The sequence below is a fragment of the Nicotiana tabacum genome, chromosome 23 (assembly GCF_000715075.1).
Source record: "Nicotiana tabacum cultivar K326 chromosome 23, ASM71507v2, whole genome shotgun sequence".
NCBI lineage: Eukaryota > Viridiplantae > Streptophyta > Magnoliopsida > Solanales > Solanaceae > Nicotiana > Nicotiana tabacum.
Window position 1 is genome coordinate 90,927,979 of NC_134102.1, and position 21,554 is coordinate 90,949,532.

At 36.9% G+C, this 21,554-nt stretch overlaps 3 protein-coding genes across 3 annotated transcripts; 1 reads left to right on the forward strand and 2 right to left on the reverse strand.

Moving 5' to 3' along the window:
• Nucleotides 1-3,009: 3,009 nt before the first annotated feature.
• On the forward strand, nucleotides 3,010-10,037 carry LOC107812003 (uncharacterized). The gene is made up of 10 exons (XM_016637009.2): nucleotides 3,010-3,895; nucleotides 4,285-4,376; nucleotides 4,663-4,765; nucleotides 5,566-5,819; nucleotides 6,090-6,221; nucleotides 6,448-6,570; nucleotides 7,984-8,112; nucleotides 8,400-8,617; nucleotides 9,366-9,519; nucleotides 9,658-10,037. The coding sequence occupies exons 1-10, from the start codon at nucleotides 3,676-3,678 to the stop codon at nucleotides 9,874-9,876; spliced, it is 1,644 nt and encodes a 547-aa protein (XP_016492495.2). The 5' UTR covers nucleotides 3,010-3,675; the 3' UTR covers nucleotides 9,877-10,037.
• A 5,005-nt stretch (nucleotides 10,038-15,042) lies between these two features.
• On the reverse strand, nucleotides 15,043-15,540 carry LOC142177265 (secreted RxLR effector protein 161-like). Its single transcript, XM_075245737.1, has one exon. The coding sequence runs from the start codon at nucleotides 15,538-15,540 to the stop codon at nucleotides 15,043-15,045; it is 498 nt and encodes a 165-aa protein (XP_075101838.1).
• Nucleotides 15,541-15,589: 49 nt separating this feature from the next.
• LOC142177266 (uncharacterized) lies at nucleotides 15,590-19,663 on the reverse strand. The gene is made up of 7 exons (XM_075245738.1): nucleotides 19,622-19,663; nucleotides 19,433-19,570; nucleotides 18,903-19,028; nucleotides 18,151-18,812; nucleotides 16,759-16,886; nucleotides 16,325-16,611; nucleotides 15,590-16,153 (listed from the first exon to the last, which is right to left on the reverse strand). The coding sequence occupies exons 1-7, from the start codon at nucleotides 19,661-19,663 to the stop codon at nucleotides 15,590-15,592; spliced, it is 1,947 nt and encodes a 648-aa protein (XP_075101839.1).
• Between the last annotated feature and the right edge of the window lie 1,891 nt (nucleotides 19,664-21,554).

Sequence of the window (21,554 nt, forward strand, 5' to 3'; positions counted from 1 at the left end):
CGATCCATAAATATCCTCATAATTAGGCCCTCGGCTCATTCAGTCATTAATCTCTCCAGTCTCTCGGACTCAAGATGTCATGAAAATCAGCCCAAAATGATAATATGATGTATCAATAAATAGCAACAGAGACTGAGATATGACATGAACATGACTGAGTGTGAAATTACAATTTGAATATATAATTCAACCACAAAAATGACCTCAGTGGGTATCAATAATAACAACATATGTCTAAGCATGATTTTTAATACGAGTCTCAACTTAATTTTCTCTAACACATAGAGAATGTAGTGGTATCAGCATATTATTCAACTACACAGTTCCATGGAATTTGACCAAATCACCATTCCTACGGTGCACGCCCATACGTCCGTCATCTAGCATGTGCGTCACCTCAAAATCAATCACATAATACATATTCCGGGGTTTTATACCCTTAGGACCAAATTTAGAACTGTTACTTACCTCAAACAGTGTAATTTTCTACTTTGCTATGCCTTTGCCTCGTGAATTGGCCTCCAAAACGCCTCGAATCTAGCCATAAATAATTCGATTCAGTCAATAAAATTTATTGGAATTAATTTCATAAGAAACTATTAATTTTCCATCAAAATCTGAAATTTAGCTTAAAAATTGTCCGTGGGGTCCACGTCTCGGAACCTGACAAAAGTTATAAAATTCGGAAGCCCATTCAACCACGAGTCTAACCATACCAATTTTACCAAAATCCAATCTCAACTCGACCTCCAAATCTTCAAATCTTATTTTCAAATCCCTAAGTTCAAATCCTCAATTTATACATTAAAAACATGTAATCTAGTCGGATTATTCGATGATAATTCAATATATAGAGTAGAAATGATCACAAGTGACTTACCTCAAGATTTTTCGTGAAAACCTCGCTCAAAATCGCCCAGCTCGAGCTTGAAATGCCCAAAAATAGCAAAAGCTCAGAACCCCTATGTTTTTGTACTACCCAAGGGTTTCCGCTTCTGCGGGATTTTGTGCGCATCTGCGTACACGCTTCTGCGAGGAGTTGTCTGCTTCTGCGAAGCTGCCTCACTAAGCGCCCTTGCGCTTCTGCGATCATACGCCCGCAGGTGCGGGGCCGCTTCTGCGATCGAAGCCCCAGCCACACCTGGACGCACATGCGATGGAAGGCTCACTTCTGCGAGCTCGCACCTGCGATGGAAATTCCGCATGTGCGATTATATTAGATGGCAGAAACCTTCAGATTTTCTTCGAAGTCCGAATTTGATCTATTAATCATCCGAAACTCACCCAAGGTCCCCGGGACCTCAACTAAATATACCAACATATCCCATAACATCATACGAACTTAGTCGAACCCTCAAATTACCTCAAACAACGCTAAAATCACGAATCATACCCCAATTCAAGCCTAATGAACTTTGAAATTTCAAGTTTCCATAAACGACGCCGGAACCTATCAAATCATGTCCGATTGACCTCAAATTTTGCACACAAGCTATAAATGACATAACATGCCTATTAAAATTTTTAGAATCGGATTTCGACCCCGATATCAAAAAGTCAGCCCCCGGTCAAACTTCCTAAAAATTCGACTTTCGCTATTTCAAGCCTGATTCCACTACGTACCTCCAAATAATTTTTCGGACATGCTTCTAAGTCCAAAATCACCATACAGAGCTATTGGAATCATCATAATTAAATTCCGAGGTCGTTTACACATAAGTCAATATCCGATCAACTTTTCCAACTTAAGTTTTCAATTAAGAGACTAAGTGTCTCATTTTACTCTGAAATCCTTCCGGACTCGAACCAACTAACTCGTTAAATCATAAAACAACTGTAAAGCATAAATTGAGCAGTAAATGGGGGAACGGGATTATAATACTCAAAACGACCGGTCGGATCGTTACATAATTCCCTTTGTAGGAAATTTCTTCCATTTTTAGAGATTCCATTCATCCAACACATCCTGAATAGTAACACATGTATGCTATCATATGCATATTAGAGGTTGACGAATTAATTCTTTTCCATTTGTTTGAAGGGTAATCTTGGTGTACTGATAAAATTGTTGGCATATGACCAGGAGGTTACGGGTTTAAGCTGTGAAAATATGCTCTTGCAAAAATGCAGGGGAAGACTACGTATAAAAAGATCCTTATAATCCACCCCTTTTTCGGACCCTGTGCGTAGGTGCGTGTTCAGCACTATATAGAAGTTTATTAGTAGTATTGCTGAAAGCTGACGAATGGAGACTTCATCATTCTTGGAAAGCTACTAATACACCCTTTCGTTGCGCAGCTCAACCATGTGATGTTTGATTTGAATCCCACAGTTTGAATGCACTTAAACCTAGAGTCTTTTTTCATCTATAAAACAGAGAAGAAACATATTTTTTTCCTCATAGTTGTAAATTTCTAATTCCAATGACAATTTAATATGGTATCGACATAAAATTTTGGAATTATTTCACTCTAACAACTCTAAAAGATTTTCCAAACAAGGAAATCGTTTACTATAACGGAGGGCAATTTACACCCCATAGGTAATATATATTAATAGACATGCCACTACTTCTCTTAGCGGCCGACTAACCTTTTCTTTTGGTCTATTAAATCAAGATGCAAACTCAGATTCAGAAAACCAAGAAGGTCAATATTTTGACGAGAACAAATATTCAATTTTGTCATCCATTATACTTTTGATCAATTCATATCAGTAAATCGTCTCGTATGTCAATGGGTAGCTCCACCACGAAATGACATATCCAAATTTTTGAAAAAAGAAATATTCAAATTTATCGTATAACTTTTGATTATGATTTTAAATTACTTACATATCGGGTATTTAATAGATGCCAACGACAACCTACTTTTTTCAATATTAAAAGAAAGGTTTAACAAATGACAAAGTTAGCTTAATTTTAGGGAAATATTTGATAATTTTCCTTTTGAGAGAAAAAGAGACAAGGGCATTAGTAAAGTAATAAGGGAGAAGAAATTGTCCATTTCCATAACAAATTTTGAAACATTTTTGCTATTCTCATTTCTGCGCGGTGTCAACAACGAGCAGAGCTTGTTGAATGTTCGTTTGAACTTCAAAAAAAGGGTCCCCTCCTGTTCCATCCCCTCATTTCTGAACCCACTCCTCAAAAAAGCAAAAGTTGGATAAAGTTTTTCATAAGATTCTTATTTCAGACTGTCACCACTTTCAACTTTCAAATCCTTCATTCTAACTCTCCCCTCTCTTTCCTTAAACAGTGGAAAAATACGGTTATGTTTGCTCTTCTGTGTGTGTGTGTGTGTAGAGACTCCAAATACCCATGATTCCAAAGACCCTTTTCTTAACTTCCCTATGACTGAAAGAATGATAAAGAAAAGGCTCTATCTAAAGAGGGAGATTCTTTTGAAAATAAAAAATGTTCGATTTGTCTCTTCATTCTTTTAATAATATCCATTGATCCAAAATCTTCCCTTTAGTTTCCTCTCTCTCTTTTTACACCTCTTCCTTGTACTAGTATATTCCAAAAAATCTATCTCCCTCTTTTTCCCTATTCCTTCCAACCCTTCTCTAATTTTTTTCAAGAATCAAATCCAATTAAGTCTTTTTCTTTTTCTTTTTCCCTCCCTTTGAACCATTTTTATTATACTTTTGTGTTTTCTTGATGTTTGGTTTGAAATGGGTAGGGAAGGAAGAGTGGAGGTGGTAAGCAGCAAAGGGTGTTCAAAGTTGTTAGTGGATTTTTCCTCTTCATTCAGAGGGATTCCTTCTTATTCATTAGAACCACTCATAATGTCTCCTGCTTCCTCTGCCTCTGTTATGTCTGAATCAACAGTTACCACTCGATCCAATTATCCATTTTATGGACTTGTTATCTGTGTTACTGGACTTTCTAAAGGTATGATTTTTGGAATATTTTGTGAGCTTTTGCCTAAATAAAAACTGTTTTGAATTGAAAGAGAAGATGAAAGATTGTAGCTTTTCTTGTTTTTTAGTATGAAGTTGACGGTGATGTGTTCTATTTAGTGGCGGAGCTAAGTGTGTTGATGGGGTTCAATTGAATAACTTGTGTCAAAAAATTACACCGCACAAATAGGGTAAAAATGAATTTTTTGGTTTATAGTAGTCGTTGAATCTCCTTGATAGTTTAGTGTATTCACTCACTTGTTCAAGTTTGCATTTGTTTGAATCCCTTGTTGGAGTTCCCGGCTCTGCCACTGGTTCGATTCCTCTACTTTTAATTTCTTTTTCTTCAACTTATAATTGTCTTCGATATGTTATTTACAGAAGCTAGGAAGCAAGTGATGGAAGCAACAGAGAGATTAGGTGGTAAATACAGCCCACATTTGCACCCTCAATGTACCCATCTGGTGGTTCAGATATCCTTTTTTTCCTGCATTTTTTAAATCCTTGATCATTATTTCTCTATACCCTCTTTATGTTTACGACTCTGGTAAACAATAGTACTTGTAGTATTTTATCCAGTTGACAGCTTATCTTTTCCATACTTAAACAACGAGGAGAAATGAGAATCGGATAGATGGATCTAGTTAAGTGTTTATAACTTGCTTATTACACACAGGTTATCGGGTGATTCAGGTCTAGTGTTTGTAATTTTTTGGTTAAGATTTGTTGCCTGGATTGGTATTCCTTAATGTCTACTACAGCTTTTCTGGACGTAAGTTTGAGCATGCCTCGAAACATGGTTCAAAAAATGGTCTCCAGGTTGTTACACTGTCATGGTTTGTGGATAGTGTAAGAAGGAATGGTAAGGAGTGTCATCTGTTTGTAATTTTTATTAGCTTCATTACTTGTTTTCTGTATCACTCTTGTATTGCATGTTTTATGTTCTTTTTCAATTGATTAACTTTCTTATTTATTCTTCCTCGAAATGGACTGTTGAATGTGCTGATCCTGCTTCTGTTTTTTGGGTAACCTTTACTTCTTTCAATTTGAATAACATAGTCAGTTGTGATTCGTAATAGATTTTTTTCGGCAAAGGAAGATACCCGATTTTAAGCCACTACCATTTTTTATGATAATGGATGCAAGTGTAGTATAAATATATATTCTGGAAAATTTTCGACGACTTATACATTGTTTAAGCAGAAGGCAGTGGGTTAGCGCTTTGGATCCACCATCGCTTCATAGCATTTAATTCTATTCTACAGAAGCACAACTGTAGAACAGAGAGACAATGCTGATATATAGGCTTTCTTGAATTTCCTGAACTTAATGCATGAACACATTTGGTGTTAAAATGGTTGAAAAGATACACGAAGCTTTATCCTTCATGTTTTTATTTAGATGAAATAAGCCGCTTCTTTTCTTTCTTGAAGATGCTTAAGATGCTTCTACATGGATAATCAACTAAAAGTAGTTACAAAAATTGATGGTTAACTAGAATTTGTTTCCTTCTGTAATGAATAAGCCTTTTACTTTTCGTTTGTTATCAAAGCACAATCCATATTTCTGTCGCTTCTTTCACAAAAGGTTTAGGAAATTTGTTACTTTTGATTTGTCCTATTTTGTCTATGACTAAAACATTATTGCTTGTGTTTGCTCCAGTGAGGTTGAGTGAATCTCTTTATAGTGTTAAAGGTGTTGGACAAGATGGTCTCTCAGTAGATGATATCGACGGGCTTGCTCAGAGAGCCAGCAGGCAGCGTTCATGTCTCCCTGTTGCATTGCCTGAAAATAGCAAACCACCTCACATGATTGAAGAGCCACTTATGCATACTGAAAGAGAACCTAATAGAAGGACTCTGTTCAATCATACCTTTTATGTTGATGCAGATGTATCTGATGAGCTGCGTAGTAAGGTATGTTTAGGTTGTTATAGAAAAGCTCAAAATTGATATTTCTTTCAACATATACAAGATTGTTTTGCTGCAGTACTGCTTATCTAAGTCTTATATGTTTATTCCTTTTGTTTCACTGAAAATCGTTGCTATGCCACTTGGCATTTTTCTTTGTTTGTTACAGCAATACGCGTCCCTATATTGCATCATATTCTGAAGCTTAGGTCATCTGAATATAATCAAGTTATTAAAGGTGGGTTGTACTATTTTCTGACTTGTTGTAAAACTTAGGTCATCGAGTCTGCTGCAGCAGAAGGTGCTTGTTTGGTGGATCAGTGGTTTGTTGGTTGTGCTGCAAGTCATGTAGTCTGTGAAGGAAACTCAATTCGGAAATACCTTGGCCATTCCTCTAACATTGTCACAGTAAGTGTTACTCCATCCATTTAGTGAGTAAGCATGAATGCTTTCTCATGTTCGCAATTTTAATGAGAAGTGAAAATTTAAGTTTGATGAATTTACATTTCTCTGATCCCACTTTTATCTTGTCTTAGGCAAGAGCTTTACATTCCCCTCAAGGAATATCGTATCATTCCCCCGATTCATTTCTTCATTTGAATTGCTTCTAAAAATAAATAAACCTTTTTGTCAGCCGCTTTGGGTTCTGAAGAGTGCAAAGGAAAAGCGCCTGCAAAGGCTTGTTCATATGTCTGCTGATTTGGCTAGGCAAACTGGAATATTACTTGATAGCATTCAGAATACAATTAATAGTAAAGTATGTATTCACCCACCTTCCTTCTCTTTCTCTCTCTCCATATTATTACTGGTGAACTTTCCAAAGGTGCTTTCTCTATCATCTTAAAGACTGTTTAGAATATCTTCCAATTTTTTAAATCCAAAGGATGTTAGCTTTGTGGTTTCTATGACAATGCTCCTTCAGAAAGCAGATTGATCTACGTCATTACAAAAAACATATTTATCCTTTTCTTTCTCGCACAAGGACAACATACTAATTGAAGGATCTGGTTAATCTTTTATTTGAGGTGGGTGCCATGGTGCAGTAATTCTGTGAGTACATGTGGTCTGAAAGTCACATAACTTGGGCTTTAATTGCGGTTGGTGGTCCAGGGAAACTAGTCTAACATTGGTTCAAGGATTTGTAGTTTTGACCATGTGCTAGGGGTTTTTAGTCTTTATTTAGAAGTAGTACTCTGTTTTTCTGGTTTTCCCACAAATCTCAAAGAAAACATACATGTCATAAGGGTATCATGGTAATTTTTTCCCAAACTCTTAAGGATTGTCTTTTTCCTAATGTAAGATCTCTAGATGGACCATGTATTTTTGGTTTTGTATGTATATAGGGTTTCCCATTGATGTAGCTTTATATCCTTGCCCTTGACTATGGACTCGGAGTAGTTACGGAATTTGCAATTGGATCCTAGTTAAACTCAGTAATTCACTGCTGGCATTGACCAAAATATGGAAGTAGTCTTTCTGGTTAGCTCCAAAGTGATCACCACTTTTCTTTAAGGAAACATTCTAAGACTTCTTATATAACAATACATAAAGTTCAGCAGGGCCCTTCTTTTACTCTTTTCAGCACAACTTTTCCTCTATACTATTCTCCAAATACACAAAGTTAACTTGTAACTTCACATTTCTAATCAACTACTTCTGCAGTTCTCTATTTCAAACCTTTTCTTGGTAGTTATGCCAAGGCAGAGGTGGACTATAGTAACGGATGAACAGAGCAATTTATAGTAAGAGAGTGATCCTTGCATCTTGTGGCTATTGTAAGGTCCTTTGATCTACAGTTGATTGGTGGATATATAGTGAGGAGGTTGGCTGGTCATTAAATACCTTGACTATCTTTCTAATTTCTTGACTTAAACTACAGACGTCATAGTTGAATGCTATGCAGACATAGGTGCTGAACGGATGCCATGTAAACGTTGCCTGGGTTTGTCATCACCTACTTTTCCTAAACTTCAAGATGTAGCAAGTGATTAGTTGGATAGGGTGGCCTCCAGTGGCTGACTTTTCAAATTGGTCATGTACTAATAAAAATGTGAATGAATTTGAATTTTCTGTTGATATATTTCCTGAATGTTCTGCATTGTAGGACGTCCTTTGGAGATTTTCCTGCTATAGTTCTTCAATTTTAAAATTTCTTATGACTTGTTTATAGGAAATTAATGCTGGTGCTCATATTCAAGATACCACAAGTTCTACACCTAGAGTGAACCAGGAAGAAAGACTAAATGTTGTCAATGTGGCCAAAGAGGGAGTAAGGAAGCGTCGTGGTTGGCGTATGCAGGTAAAAGAACTTCAGTTTTTTTGGTGGAGCTCACTATGTAATTAGATGCATAGATAGTTTAGGTTTACTATATTGTGTCCTGTTATGGCACTTGGCAATATACTATAACTTTCTGTTATGACATGACATACCTCTCTTCTCTTTATCATAGTGAATTCTTTTTACTCTTGTTCTTCCCTTGTTTGGGTATAGCACTCAATTTGCCAAGAATTAATCTTGATCTTGTATATATTATTGTTCTCAATGAAATTTAAATTTAATTTTATTTGTCGATTTTGTTATTTCAGACATGTCAGACCCCTTTACGTCACCTATCTCCGAGCAGCCTTCTAGATTCCATCTGCTGGTCGATATCTGACCCAACTTCGGCTGCTTCGATTTACATGGACTCTTCTAGTGCTGAAGATGCAAATCAACAGAACACCTCTGTAGTCTTTGATGCGAAGGAGGATCACAAAGCATCTGAAGCTTCATTTGTGAACCTATCCCGACCGCTTTCAGAAAGGTTTGTCAGATCTCTTACTTTCAGTGACTGTTACAGTTTCAACGAGCAGACTTAAAACTTGTGAGATATAGTGCTCCTTTCACCTTGACTCAGTCGACACTTTTTGACAAAATAGACTACTGCCTTGGTATCTTGCAATATATCTTTTAGCTGTGTCAAACAAGTGTTTGAAATTTGTATGCAAATTATTGCATATATCTTTGCTTCGCTGAGCATATCATGTTGGTTCTGTTAGAGTATTAACATGTACTTGGAAATTTGAATAGGTTTTAGATTATGTTTGTGTATGGTCCAATGATTGCGTTAGATAGGTATTATACTTTCAAGTGTCAACAACTAATCCTATTATTTCTAATTCTACATCAACTCTTACTAACAGTTCTTATACTACATTAACTCTTTTTGGTACCGGATGTTACACAAATGTTGATATCATTTCCAACAGGAAAAATGCTTTTTCAATTATTTCATCGAACCAGAAATGCCAATGATGAAAGTCATGTGCTTGTCACATGCAGGTGGGTACTTATTAGAATTTAACGTAGGACAGTTCAAAGATCAATGTCAAACTGTTGGGTTACTCTTGGTAGAACTGATACAATAGGGATCGAATTGCAACTTAGCTCAATCATTGAGGACTATAGATGTGATTTACTCTCTTGTTTTTTATTCCGTTTATCTTGTATTCTGTAACACACTTGTAATAATCTTCCTTTGATTGCTTTTTGTCGTTTTTGTTTGATTGCAGTGAAAAATCTGAGTTAATATTGAAAACCAACTTCCTTACTATACTGTTTCCAGTTGATCGATTTTCCGAAATGGGTCCATGTTCCAGGACCTTTTTTAGTGAGAAAGGGTTCACGTGTTTACGGGTGTTGGATTACATACATGCATTTTACCAGGTATTGGGTTTTTCCCTTGCTAGATTTGCTGCTTTTATTTATGGTGGTGATTTTGGTGAATTTTTAGGTTTATTTCAAGAATGGATTCCAAACAGAAAGATTTCACTTCCTAAAACATTACGTTTATAATTTCTGTAGGAAAACATGTCCGTTGCAGAGGTGGAGATAGCGATTCACACAGATTCAAGGCATGCTGACCGCCTAAGATCAGTTTATTGTAGTAAAGAGACTAGCGAGCGTGGTTATGTAGAATTCAAACGGATTGAATTTCTGGGTAGCCGTAAAAGTTTTGAAATGCTGAAGCGTGTTTCTGGTGATAACAACTGTAATGTCTATGAGTTATTGATCAGAGCATAAGTTCATAGGAAAAAGAGTTGGATGACATTCTACTTTGGTTTTGATTTGGCTGGTAAGCTACAACTTCTTCTGAGTTACAGAGTTTGATGTAGTGAAGATTAAAGAGAAACTGTATATATTCATCATCAAAATCATTTTTGCAATGTGATATTTTGTGTGTATATATATATCATATAGTATGGAAATGTACAATGAACTCCAGAACAACTGTACGCTAGGGAAAGTAAATTACCTATAGCTTCGGTATGATACCTGACTACTCCGCACTTGCGTCTTTTTCTTCTTCTACTACTCCTTGAGGAATACTTTATATGCTTGGTGAAAGAGTTTACAGGTTAATTAGTAAAACTAGGTTGGAGTAAAAGGAAGGAAGAAGGAGAGATTTTGTATTTGTTAAATTGAGTGCCTTTATGGATTACTAAAGAATTGGGTTCGTTACCTTACTCCTTAAGCGTAAAGTAAAATATGTGTAAAGTAAACACAACAATTTTTACTTGGAAAATTATCCGGCTCAAAAGGTGCAAAAATCATGACCTATCATATAGGATTTTAACTTCAACTTCACTAGAACAATGATCCAAATGTATGATTACAAATCCGTAACTCAATACTCTCCAGTTTTACTACTTAAACTACTCCCTCCGTTTCAATTTATGTGAACCCATTTGATTGGGCACATAGTTTAAGAAAAGAGAGAAGACTTTTGAACTTGTGGTGTAAAATGAGGTACATATATTTTGTGTGGCTATAAATTATTGTATAAAGGTAAATTGTTTCCAAATAAGGAAAGAGGTCATTCTTTTTGGCACGGACTAAAAAGAAAATATGTTCACATAAATTGAAACATAGGGAGTATTTGATTTGCAAGTTACTCTAACTTGCAAAATCCAAACACTCACTCCAACTCCCTGATCGTATATGACACTTTGATTACAACTCGATTTCCTAAAACACATTTACTAGATTGACTCAAAAAGAACACAACACTGGTACTCGACTTGAGTATAGAAAATGTAGTTCTTCAGTTGATATGCCAAAATGATGATCTCAACAGTCCAAAAAGATAGTAGTTAAATTCCCTAGACTCCGAGATCTTTTAGGAATCCTATGTGTAGTCAGCTTCTCGTTTGATAGGGCTCCTACTACTCCAAGGACTCCACAAGTCTTGGGACTCTTGTCTCTCACTTATGCAAACGTATCTTCTTGGACAACAACCCTTATCATGTTTAGCAGTCCTCTTCCAACAAACTCGGACTTGGGTAACTTTGTGATAAAGTTATTGTCTTGCAAAAACATGCAGTCATCAACCTTGAGGAGCTGGTTCTTAACCTTGAGGAGTTGGTTCTTAGTGCAGTTAAGCAACTACGTTGAGGACCTGGTTCTTAGAGCATTTCATCTGAATAAACTTTGTTAATCATCAAAACCTCAATACTCAACAAATTCACCCTTTTTTATGATGACAAACTTTGTGCACATTAAAATCAGGTAATCACTTCATATCACCACACTATGACCAGAACTAGAACATGTACAACATATGTACAACAAGCATACAACATCCACATCAACACTAACATCCCCAACTCTATCTTTCCCCTTTTGGCATCATCGAAAAAAATAAAAAGATGTTAGACGGACTAAGCACAGTTAATGAAAGATTCATGACCATTTAGGCTACAATACAAGCACAAGAATTATCAAAGCAAATAAACTAAGGTGATGATATAACCATGTGAGAAGCATTAAAACATTATAAGAGATTGCATTTAGCAGTGCCAAATTAAGCCCACGACCTTGACTCAAAATATTAGAGAAAAATAAACTAAACATCCTGCAACCTACTCAGAGCTAGAACAAAAGAAGCAAGAACTAAAGCACCATTGGGATAACAAAATAAGCTGAATCCAGGGGGTGAAGGACCAGGGTCAAGGGTGAGAGGAGGATGGGGTTAAGGCTTTCACAAGGGTGACAATCTATTGGGCATGATCCTCTTTGTCCCTTGTGAGCTCCTCCCCAAACTACCTAGTTTCTTTTCTCAACTTATCATTGTCTTCTCTAAGCTTGGAATTCTCCTCAAGGGCTAACTCCAACCTTTTAGTAAGCTCTGCTGCCCAGCTGCTACCAGGTAGAATCGCAGAACCTATTAGTCCCCTTGCCTTGATCTCCTCATAGCTACACTGCTTGAGGGTAACAACATCCAAAACATCATTGTGGTTTCCAAACTTAAGCTCAGGCAACACAATATTGAGCTTGTCAAACAACTCAGTTAACATGAAGCCATAAGGCATAACATACTTAGGTTTGGAAGTGTTTGCAGCCCTTGCCATGTGCTAAATCATCAAGTTAGGGAGATTGATAGCTCTACCAGTGTCAAGCAGTTCCATCACAACCATGTCCAATAGGGTAGCCTCGTGCCTCCTATCAGATCTTTGCAATATGCAGGAGTTCACAAAGTGAAACAACAACTTGTGAAAGGGAGTTATATTAGTCTTGTACACCTTCTAGGGAGCATCTAACTCAAACTTCTGAGAGAACTTCCTTGTGACCACAATTCCTGTGTCCACATCATTGTCTATGGCTGGCCACTTTTTCTTCAAGTAGTTGTCAAAACCTAAGGAGAGAATATTCAGAAGCATCCTATGCTCTTCAGCATCAAATTCCATCTCAAACCCCTTACAAAACTCTTGACTACTTTGCCATCAAATTGGAAGTTTGCATAGAATTCCACCACAACAAGCACATACACAGGGGGAAATGCCTTAACAAACATGTGTCTCCATCCCTGTAGCTCAAGTTTTTCAACTAACTGAGCCATCCCTTTCTCAACAGCGTTTGCAAGAATTTTCCCATTCAACACTTTTATGTTCCTGAACTCATTGAGCATATCAACCACAATAGACATACTTTTCTTTCCTTTACTGGCCTTCTTAGAAGTGGTAGCTACCCTGGTGGGTTTAACAACCTTCCTCTTTTGTGCTGATGTCTTTTCTTGCAAAGTAGAATCAGACTCATCTTCTTCATTCGACTCAACCCAGGTTCAACAATTGGAACTTGCTTTCTTGGCACCTCTGGACTCCTTAATGATTTATTCATCAACAAACTTTCTTTTACTTCTTGTGAGAGGAGTCCTAGCAGGAGGAGACACTTCTTTTCTTGTAGGGATAACGGACTTTGTTGCTTTCACAAGGGTTTTCTTGCTCTTCTTCCCTACTGTAGACAAGGGAAAATTATCCTCATCACTGTTGACCTCCTCATCTCTAGTGAAAGGAGTTAACAAAGGCTCAGTTTCTTTAGCCCTTTTATCTCCACTTGCTTCTTCTGAAGGGGCTATGACAATGTTCCCAATAGCCATAGAGCCTTCAGATTCCCTTTTTCATTCTCTTCCTCACTCTCTTGTTCAATACTCTCACTTTCACTTCCCTTTAATTCTTCCTCACCTTTACTCTCAGAATCACCTTCTTCCTCACTATCTTTTTCTTCCTCTCCAGAATCCCTCACTTGTTCATCTAAATTATCTTCCGCCTCACTCTCCTTCTCCTCATCATATTCCCCCTCATTCTCACTCCTTTTCTCATCAGTATCATCATGAGCCATGTCGTGAACCTGATGCTCCTCATGACTAGCCACCACTTCTCCTTCTTCCTCACCTCTATCATCATCCTCATCGTCAATCCAACTGAAAGAGAAACCATTAGAAGCCTCTTTATTCACTGGTTCTTTATCACCTTTCCCCTTAACCATAGGCATAACATTAGTGGTATCTACTCTTTTCTCCTGAGTTGTAATGTCTGGTTCTACAGTAGGTTCCTCTACTCGTGGTTTATCACTTGTGCGTGGAACAATATATAAGGGTGAAACATTAATAGCAGAAATCAGAACATCTAACTTTACCTGATCTGTAGTAGTTGACACTGATTCCCCCCGAGCCATAGCTTCCTTAACTACTGTGTCCACCTTAGGAGCAACATCGATCACCACCTTGTCACTCTTAACATATTTTCTTGATGTAGCCTTGATCTTAGTGGACTTAGAGGTGTTTTTCAAAGCAGACACAGGTGTATGAGAAGATGGTTTTAGAAGTGAAGGTCCAGTAGATGTGGGAATAATGGGTAAAACAGGAATATGGGAAGATGGTGCAGTACAGTAGAGGGTATATGTGGAGAAGGAATAGTTGTGGGTGCAGGTTCACTTGATGATTTTGCACTTTTCTTTGATTTAGGCTTCATGTTCTTGGGTTTGGCTTCAATCTTGGATGATGAGTTTGCTTTAGAGGGAGTTTGGCTGGATTTAGGCATGGTGATGAGAGAATGAAATTGATGAAAGAGCGAGAGAAATATTTCTTGATTCTTGCTTAGGGTTTGAGAGGAATAGTGAGGTATGAGAAATGGATCAAAAGGGGACTTTTAAAGAGGTAACTCCTGATTTGACTGGAAGAAAGAGAGCAACTGAATTTGAGTTCTAACGGGACTTTAATAACAGTTACAATTGACTGTTAGAATTTTAGGAGTAATTAGACTCTATTTGCTCTAGGATTCCCCCTTAATCTTTGACTGGATGACAACTAGGAGTGATGTTAACATGATTAGAGAGTCTGAGTATAGAAGTAATTTCAGATATTAAGCCCCAATGAATTAAGACAAGATGACACGTACCTGAGTCATAGGACCAACTCCTTAGTAACTCCTTACTCATTTCTGCAATAAAGCTTTAACACTATAGGTTAGTATCATAAGACATAGTTATCAACTAGACTTTTCTGGGCGACTGTGTGTGCTCAAAACAAGCACGAGACTGAATCAAACACATTGTACTCGACCATCTATATCTAATTATACATTTTCTAGCGAATCATTGGGGTTCAAACTAGTTAGAAGTATTAATTAGACCCAGTTCCAGTCTATTTCTTTCAAAGTGATCCCTACTCAGAGCTTTAGTAAAAATATCAGCAATTTGCTCTTTAGTTTTACATAAGTTAATTGAGATATTTCCTTTTTCAACATTTTCTCTGAGAAAATGATGTCTAATGTCAATGTGCTTGGACCTCTTGTGTTGACATGAATTTTTAGCTATGTTTATAGCACTAGTGTTATCACAGAGTATAGGAAAATAATCAACAAAAATATCATAGTCCCTTAGTTGTTGTCTTATCGACAACAACTGAGCACATCAAGTTGTTGCTGCCACATATTCTGCTTCAGCTATAGATAAAGACACTGAGTTCTGCTTCTTTGTTTCCCAAGACACCAGGCAAGAACCAAGAAAGTGTGTTATTCCTGAAGTGCTTTTCCTGTCAACATGAAAACATGCATAGTCTGCATCAGCATAACCAACTAGATCAAAGTTATACCCTCTAAGATACCACATACATGGATCAGGAGTCCCTTTAAGATATCTGAGTATCCTCTTGATAGCCTTCACATGAGACTCTTTGGGATTTACTTGAAATCTTGCACATAATCCCAGACTGAATACAATATCAGGCCATCTTGCTATGAAATACAACAATGACCCAATCATTCCTCTATACAGCTTCTGTTCAACACTTTTCCCTTCTTCATCAAGGTCCAGCTTTGTTGAAATGGAAATGAGAGCGTCTATGGATTTAGAAGAATCTATGTTAAATTTCTTCAGCAGTTCCTTGATGTATTTTTGCTGATGTATCATGATTCCAGTAGGTGTTTGCTTGATTTGCAAACCCAAGAAGAAGTTCAATTCACCCATCATACTCATTTCCCATCATCTCAGCAAATTCCTTGCACATTGCTTCATTAGTAGCCCCAAAGATAATATCATCCACATATATTTGTACAATCAGAACATTTTTACCTTTACTCCTCAGAAACAGTGTGATGTCCACCTTTTCCCTTACAAAGTTATTGGTTAAGAGGAATTTTGAGAGTTTTTCATACCAAGCTCTTGGAGCCTGTTTCAGTCCATACATGGCTTTGTCTAACTTGAACACATAGTCAGGAAATTCTTCACTCTCAAACCCAGGAGGTTGTTTGACTAACACTTCCTCCTTCAGGTAACCGTTCAAAAATGCACTCTTTACATCCATCTGATCAAGGGTGAACTCTATGTGTGAAACAAAAGCTATTAGCATCCTTATAACTTCCATTCTGGCTACATGTGCAAATGTCTCATCATAGTCAATGCTTTCTTCTTGATTGTATCCCTGAACCACAAGTTTGTCCTTGTTCCTTGTGATATTTCCTTGCTCATCCAGCTTATTTCTGAACACCCATCTGGTACCTATGACAGTTCTGTTCTTGGGTCTCTACACCAAGTGCTAGACCTTGTTTCTTTCAAACTGATTTAGCTCCTCTTGCATGGCTATAATCCAATCTGGATCCTGTAGAGTTTCCTTTATATTCTTAGGTTTAACCTATGAGCAGAATGTTGTAAGTGCACATAGATTTCTTAAGGATAACCTAGTTTGCACTCCCACATTAGGATCAAAGATGATGTTCTCAAGGGGGTGTGAACTTTGATGTTTCCATGGTCTAATCTGCATCCCCAGAGATGGTTCACCCAAGGAGTGATCTAAAGGAACAATGTCAGTAGGTACAACTTCATCAATCTGGTTAGCAGTCAGAGTAGTTTTCTCTTCTTCTTGTTCCTCATGATCACTTTCAAGTTCCTTAGGATCTCCTGATCCATCTTCAGATTGATGTTCAGGTTCTTTAGAAACTCCTTCATCAGTGAGTCCTATGTCATAGTCTTCATCCTGGAGACCTTTCTAAGCCATGTTGTTAGATTCATAAAAAATAAAATAAATATTTTCTTCTACGCACATAGTTCTTTTATTAAAAACTTTGTAAGCTTTACTATGTGGTGAGTATCTCAAGAAAATTCCCTCATCACATCTGTCATCAAACTTACCTAGAGATTCTTTGCCATTATTGTGCACAAAATATTTGCACCCAAAAGCTCTTAGGTGAGTGATGTTGGGCTTTCTCCCTCGAAGTAACTCATAGGAAGTTTTATCAAGAATGGGTCTGACCATGCATCTGTTTAGCAAGTAACAAGCAGTATTGACTGGCTCAGCCTAGAAGCTCTTAGGCAGTCCACTGGCAATCAGCTTGGTCCTCCCTATGTCTTCTAGGGATCTATCCTTTCTTTCTACAATACCATTTTGTTGTGGAGTTCTAAGTGCAGAGAAGTTATGATCAATGCCATGTGTGCTACAGAACTCAAGGAATTTAGAAATTTAAAACTCAGTTCCATTAGGGGTGTCAATGGTTCGGTTCGGCCGATTATTTTATAAAATTTATACCATACTAGTTTTTCGGTTATTCTATTATGTATAACCAAAATTAGACTTTTCGAAACCATCCCAATCATGTCAGTTTCTCTTCGGTATCGGTACAGTTCGGTTATTTTTCAGTATTTTTTAAATATCATGTAAAATTCACCAATAGAAGTAGAATGCAATAACATACGTTCTTTTATAGGACTTAGCAAAACTCTCTAGATATTTTTACTGTTTAAAGGGGGGTGAATTAAAAAAATGAAAGATAACTTGAGTATAGATCCATCAACTATTCTACAACAACGTAAAAAAAAACCAAGCAAAGGCAAAGAAAATATAAATCACACGAGTGAAAAGATATTAACCAAGCTGGGACTCAAGAATAAAGTCTATAGAAGATTAAATATTCAAAAAGATACATCTAAATTATATGAAAGGAAACATATTTAAAACATTGTAGTTTGCTACTCATTATCGCTAGAATACTTCGTGTCTTGCTAATAAAGATACTTGAAATAACTTAGTTTAAGTAGATGTAGCATAATAGGTTTTAGGAATTAGTATTTTGAGTTTAATTACTTGTTGGCTTGTAATAGTTTTCATAATTCCAAGGCCCAAAGAAAAATTTAATGCATTACTATTTTTAAACTTACTAGATAAATATATTTTTCACATGTAAAATTTATTCGGTATGGTTCAGTATTTTTTCGGTTTATTTTTATAAAATAAAAAACCTACCCTAATTATCGGTGCGATTATATATTTATATAAAAACCTACAGTTTCTTAAAAAAGAAACCTAAAAATCGATTTGGTACGGTACGGTTCGGTCGGTTTAATCGATTTTCGAATATCCATTGATACCCCTAAGTTCCATGGTCTGTTCTTATACCTAAAACAACACAGCCCAGTTTCTGTTGAATCATTCTGACAAACACACAGAAAACATCAAAAGTTTCATCTTTAGATGCCAGAAATAGGGTCCATGAGTCCCTAAAATCATCTACAACGACAAAGACATACCTCTTGCCTCCCCTGCTCCTCACTCTCATTGGTCCACATAGGTTCATGTGAAGGAGTTCTAGGGGTTTGGTAGTACTGACAACCTTTTTAGATTTGAAAGATGACCTCACATGTTTCTCCCTGACACAAGCATCACATACCTTGTCTGAGGTGAACTCAACTTTTAGTAGTCCAAGGACCGAGTCCTTTGCTGCCAACTTGCTGAGTTGAGATAGACTAGCATGTGCCAAATTTCTATGCCATAACAGTGGGTCATCTTCCATTACACTAAAGCATATGTGCTCATTCTGAGGAAGAGACATAATAGATATCTTGTAGACATTATTGTGTCTCTTACCTTTTAACACAATTTCATCAATATTAAGCTTAGTGACAGTGCAGATTTTGGAATTGAATTTTGCCTCATTTTCTTTATCACGCATTTGAGAAATACTAAGAATATTATGTTTAAGACCTTCTACATAATACACATCTTCTATAGCATGAGAGAGTGACTTACCGACCTTACCAATACCTGTTATCTGGCCCTTTTTCTCATTTTTAAATGACACACTCCCTCCTTGAAGGGCTGTCAGTGAGAGGAAGTTTTTATTTTCTCCAGTTTTATGTCTTGACCATCTACTGTCTAGATACCAGTCTAGATTGTTCCCTCTCACATTAGCCTGCACCAGAAATCATAAGTTAGTCTTGGGAACCTAGACAAGCTTGGGTCTCTTTTTGTTTGAAAAAGGATTAAGCAGATCTCTCCTTGCCCAGAAGGGAAGAGGATTAACAATTGTCTTCTTGTTGACCTTAATCCACTTAGTTTGGATAAAAGGTTTGACTTTTGGTTCTTCTTCCTTCTTCACAGTTTTAGCAAGACCAAAAGTGTTCTTAAACTAAGCATGAATTAGAGCAAGGTAAGTATCTCTAAAGTATCCTACCTTCCCACAATGAGTGCACATTTTGTTATGAGAAATTCCTACATACTTTGGATCAAATTAAGGAGCATGTTTTCTATAGCCAATTCCTAATTTGTTAGTGCTGCAGTTTTCATTTAGCAAATTTAATGCATTCGAGGATCTATGCCATTTGCTTAGCCTAGATAGTTCATATTTAGTTTTTTTTAGATTTTCTTGCAATACTTTATTCCTACTCTCAACATCACAAAGATTATCTGTAACCTCTTTTAGTTCCTTTTCAAGCTTATCTTGCAGATCACTCATTTTTCTTTACCATGTGCATCGGATGATTTCTCATTTTTAGAAGTGAGCTCAAGAACCTAGTTCTTAAGGTCTTTGACCTGTCCTTCAAGATCAGCTTTGTCAGATTCAAGATCTTTGAGGTCAAGTTTAACACATGAAATGTTTCTTATTAACTGATCATTTCCAGTACTCGTCTTGTCCATCTCACTCATCATGGTCACAATTATGTCCATCAACTGTTTTTTATACATAGCATGAATATTTTCTTTTAAGTTAGAGATACTCACCTGATTTGTTTCATCTTCAGTCTTTGAATCACTCATGGCCATCATCCTTATTACTTCTTCTTCTGTTTGGCTTTCTTCAAAATCAGCGCCACTTCAAGGTTTTCATCTCCAAAATAAACCTCCAAGGTCCTCCATATATCATGAGCAGAAATGCAAGAGGACACCTTGTAGAGAATATTTCTTACCAAGCTTCTATAGAGCAGGTCCTTTGCTTCAGCATTTTTCTCGATTACTTGACGATCTTCATCCTCATAATCCTCTTCTCTCTTGTTACATTTGTTTCCTTCACTATCCACTATGGTGGGGGATAATTGGTCCATGACTGACAATTATCTATAGATCAAGGTCAGTGGCCTGAAGGAACTTTTCCATACGCATCTTCCATTCATCATAGTGATGTCCATCAAATAGAGGAGGCCTTCCAATGTACATTCCAAGCTGTACCGGAGGTTCAGTCTCCACTATCTGATGTGTATCAATTACAACATAGAGACTTATGGCCTCATCCTTTTTCTCTTCCTCTTTATTACTTCAACTGTCCTCATATGCTTCTAGAAAAGCCTGTTTCATTATTTTAGTGAATCCTTTACCTAGGATTTTCCTTTGTTTGGACCCTTCTCTCTCAGTTTTTCCCGTTTCTCCTTTTAAGCTCTTTCTTTCTTCCACTCAATTTCCGACATTGGGCAGTCTTTGACCATGTGGTCTAGATTGTTACACTTGTAGTACCCATCATCAGTGGCTTTGTCGATCTGCTTAGGATTACCATTGTTCTCTCTCTTAGATGTATTTTTGGAATTCCTCATGAACTTCTTGAATTTAGCAAACATTGCTAGGTCAGGATCATAATTATCAGATTCATCTTCTTCAGATGCCTTAAGAACTAAGGCCTTATCCCTCATTGGTTCTTCCTTGTGCAGTTCTATCTTTCTCATCTCATAAGTCTTTAAGTTTCTAACTAACTCATCAAGTGAGATCTTATCCAGCTCCTTTGCTTCTTGAATAACTGTGACTTTTGATTCCCATGAAACTAGAAGAATCCTTAGAACTTTGCTAACCAGATCTTCTGAAGTAAACACCTTTCTAAGTGATTTCAGTTCATTTGTTATTATAGTAAACTTAGTCATCATCTCCTGGATGGGCTCAGACTCCTTCATGGAGAAAGCTCATAGTTCCTCAAAGCAATTCGATCCTTGATCTCGTTACTTGGTTTGTTCTTTCATGAGCAGTTTGAAGTGTATCCCAGATCTCTTTTGCATTAGAGCAAGCTGATATCCTGTTGTACTCATCAAGACCGAGTCCACAAATAAGAATTTTCTTTACCTTTGCATTCTTCTCCATCATTCTGAAGTCTGCTGCTACAAATTTAAAGGTGTCTTTGCGAACAATTTCATTTTGCCTATTTTATTTAGTAGGAGTTAGTGGACCTTGGTTCACTATGGTCCATAGTTCATAATCCTGAGCCATTAGGAAATATTCCATTCTTACTTTCCACCAACTGTAGTATTTTCCATTAAACAGGGGTGGTCTGGTAGTTGACTGTCCTTTGTTAATTCCAAGCGGAACACTTATTTTGCTTCCAAGATTTCTCTAGGTGTTAACCGTGTATGAGAGAACCTGCTCTAGTACCAATTGTTAATTTGATTGCCTTTATGGATTACTAAAGAATTAGGTTCGTTACTTACTCCTTACGCGTAAAGTAAAATAAGCAGTAAAGTAAACACAATAATTTTTTCCGTGAAAAATCACCCGACTCAAAAGGTGCAAAAATCACGACCTACCACGCAGGATTTTAACTTCAACTTCACTAGAACAATGAGCTAAATGTATCGATTACAATTTTGTAACTCAATATTCTCCAGTTCTCCTACTTCAACTATTTGATTTACAAGTTACTCTAACTTGCAAAACCAAACACTCACTCAAACTCACTAAT

Coding starts and splice junctions, on each gene's coding strand:
- LOC142177266 (XM_075245738.1), bottom strand. CDS start 19,663: ATGGCCATGAGTGATTCAAAGACTGAAGATGAAACAAATCAG. Junction 19,571..19,621: donor CTGAAGATGAAACAAATCAG/GTGAGTATCTCT, acceptor TATAAAAAACAG/TTGATGGACATAATTGTGAC. Junction 18,813..18,902: donor TTAATCCTCTTCCCTTCTGG/GCAAGGAGAGAT, acceptor TTTCTGGTGCAG/GCTAATGTGAGAGGGAACAA.
- LOC142177265 (XM_075245737.1), bottom strand. CDS start 15,540: ATGATACATCAGCAAAAATACATCAAGGAACTGCTGAAGAAATTTAAC.
- LOC107812003 (XM_016637009.2), top strand. CDS start 3,676: ATGGGTAGGGAAGGAAGAGTGGAGGTGGTAAGCAGCAAAGGGTGTTCA. Junction 4,377..4,662: donor GTACCCATCTGGTGGTTCAG/ATATCCTTTTTT, acceptor AATGTCTACTAC/AGCTTTTCTGGACGTAAGTT. Junction 6,222..6,447: donor ATTCCTCTAACATTGTCACA/GTAAGTGTTACT, acceptor CCTTTTTGTCAG/CCGCTTTGGGTTCTGAAGAG.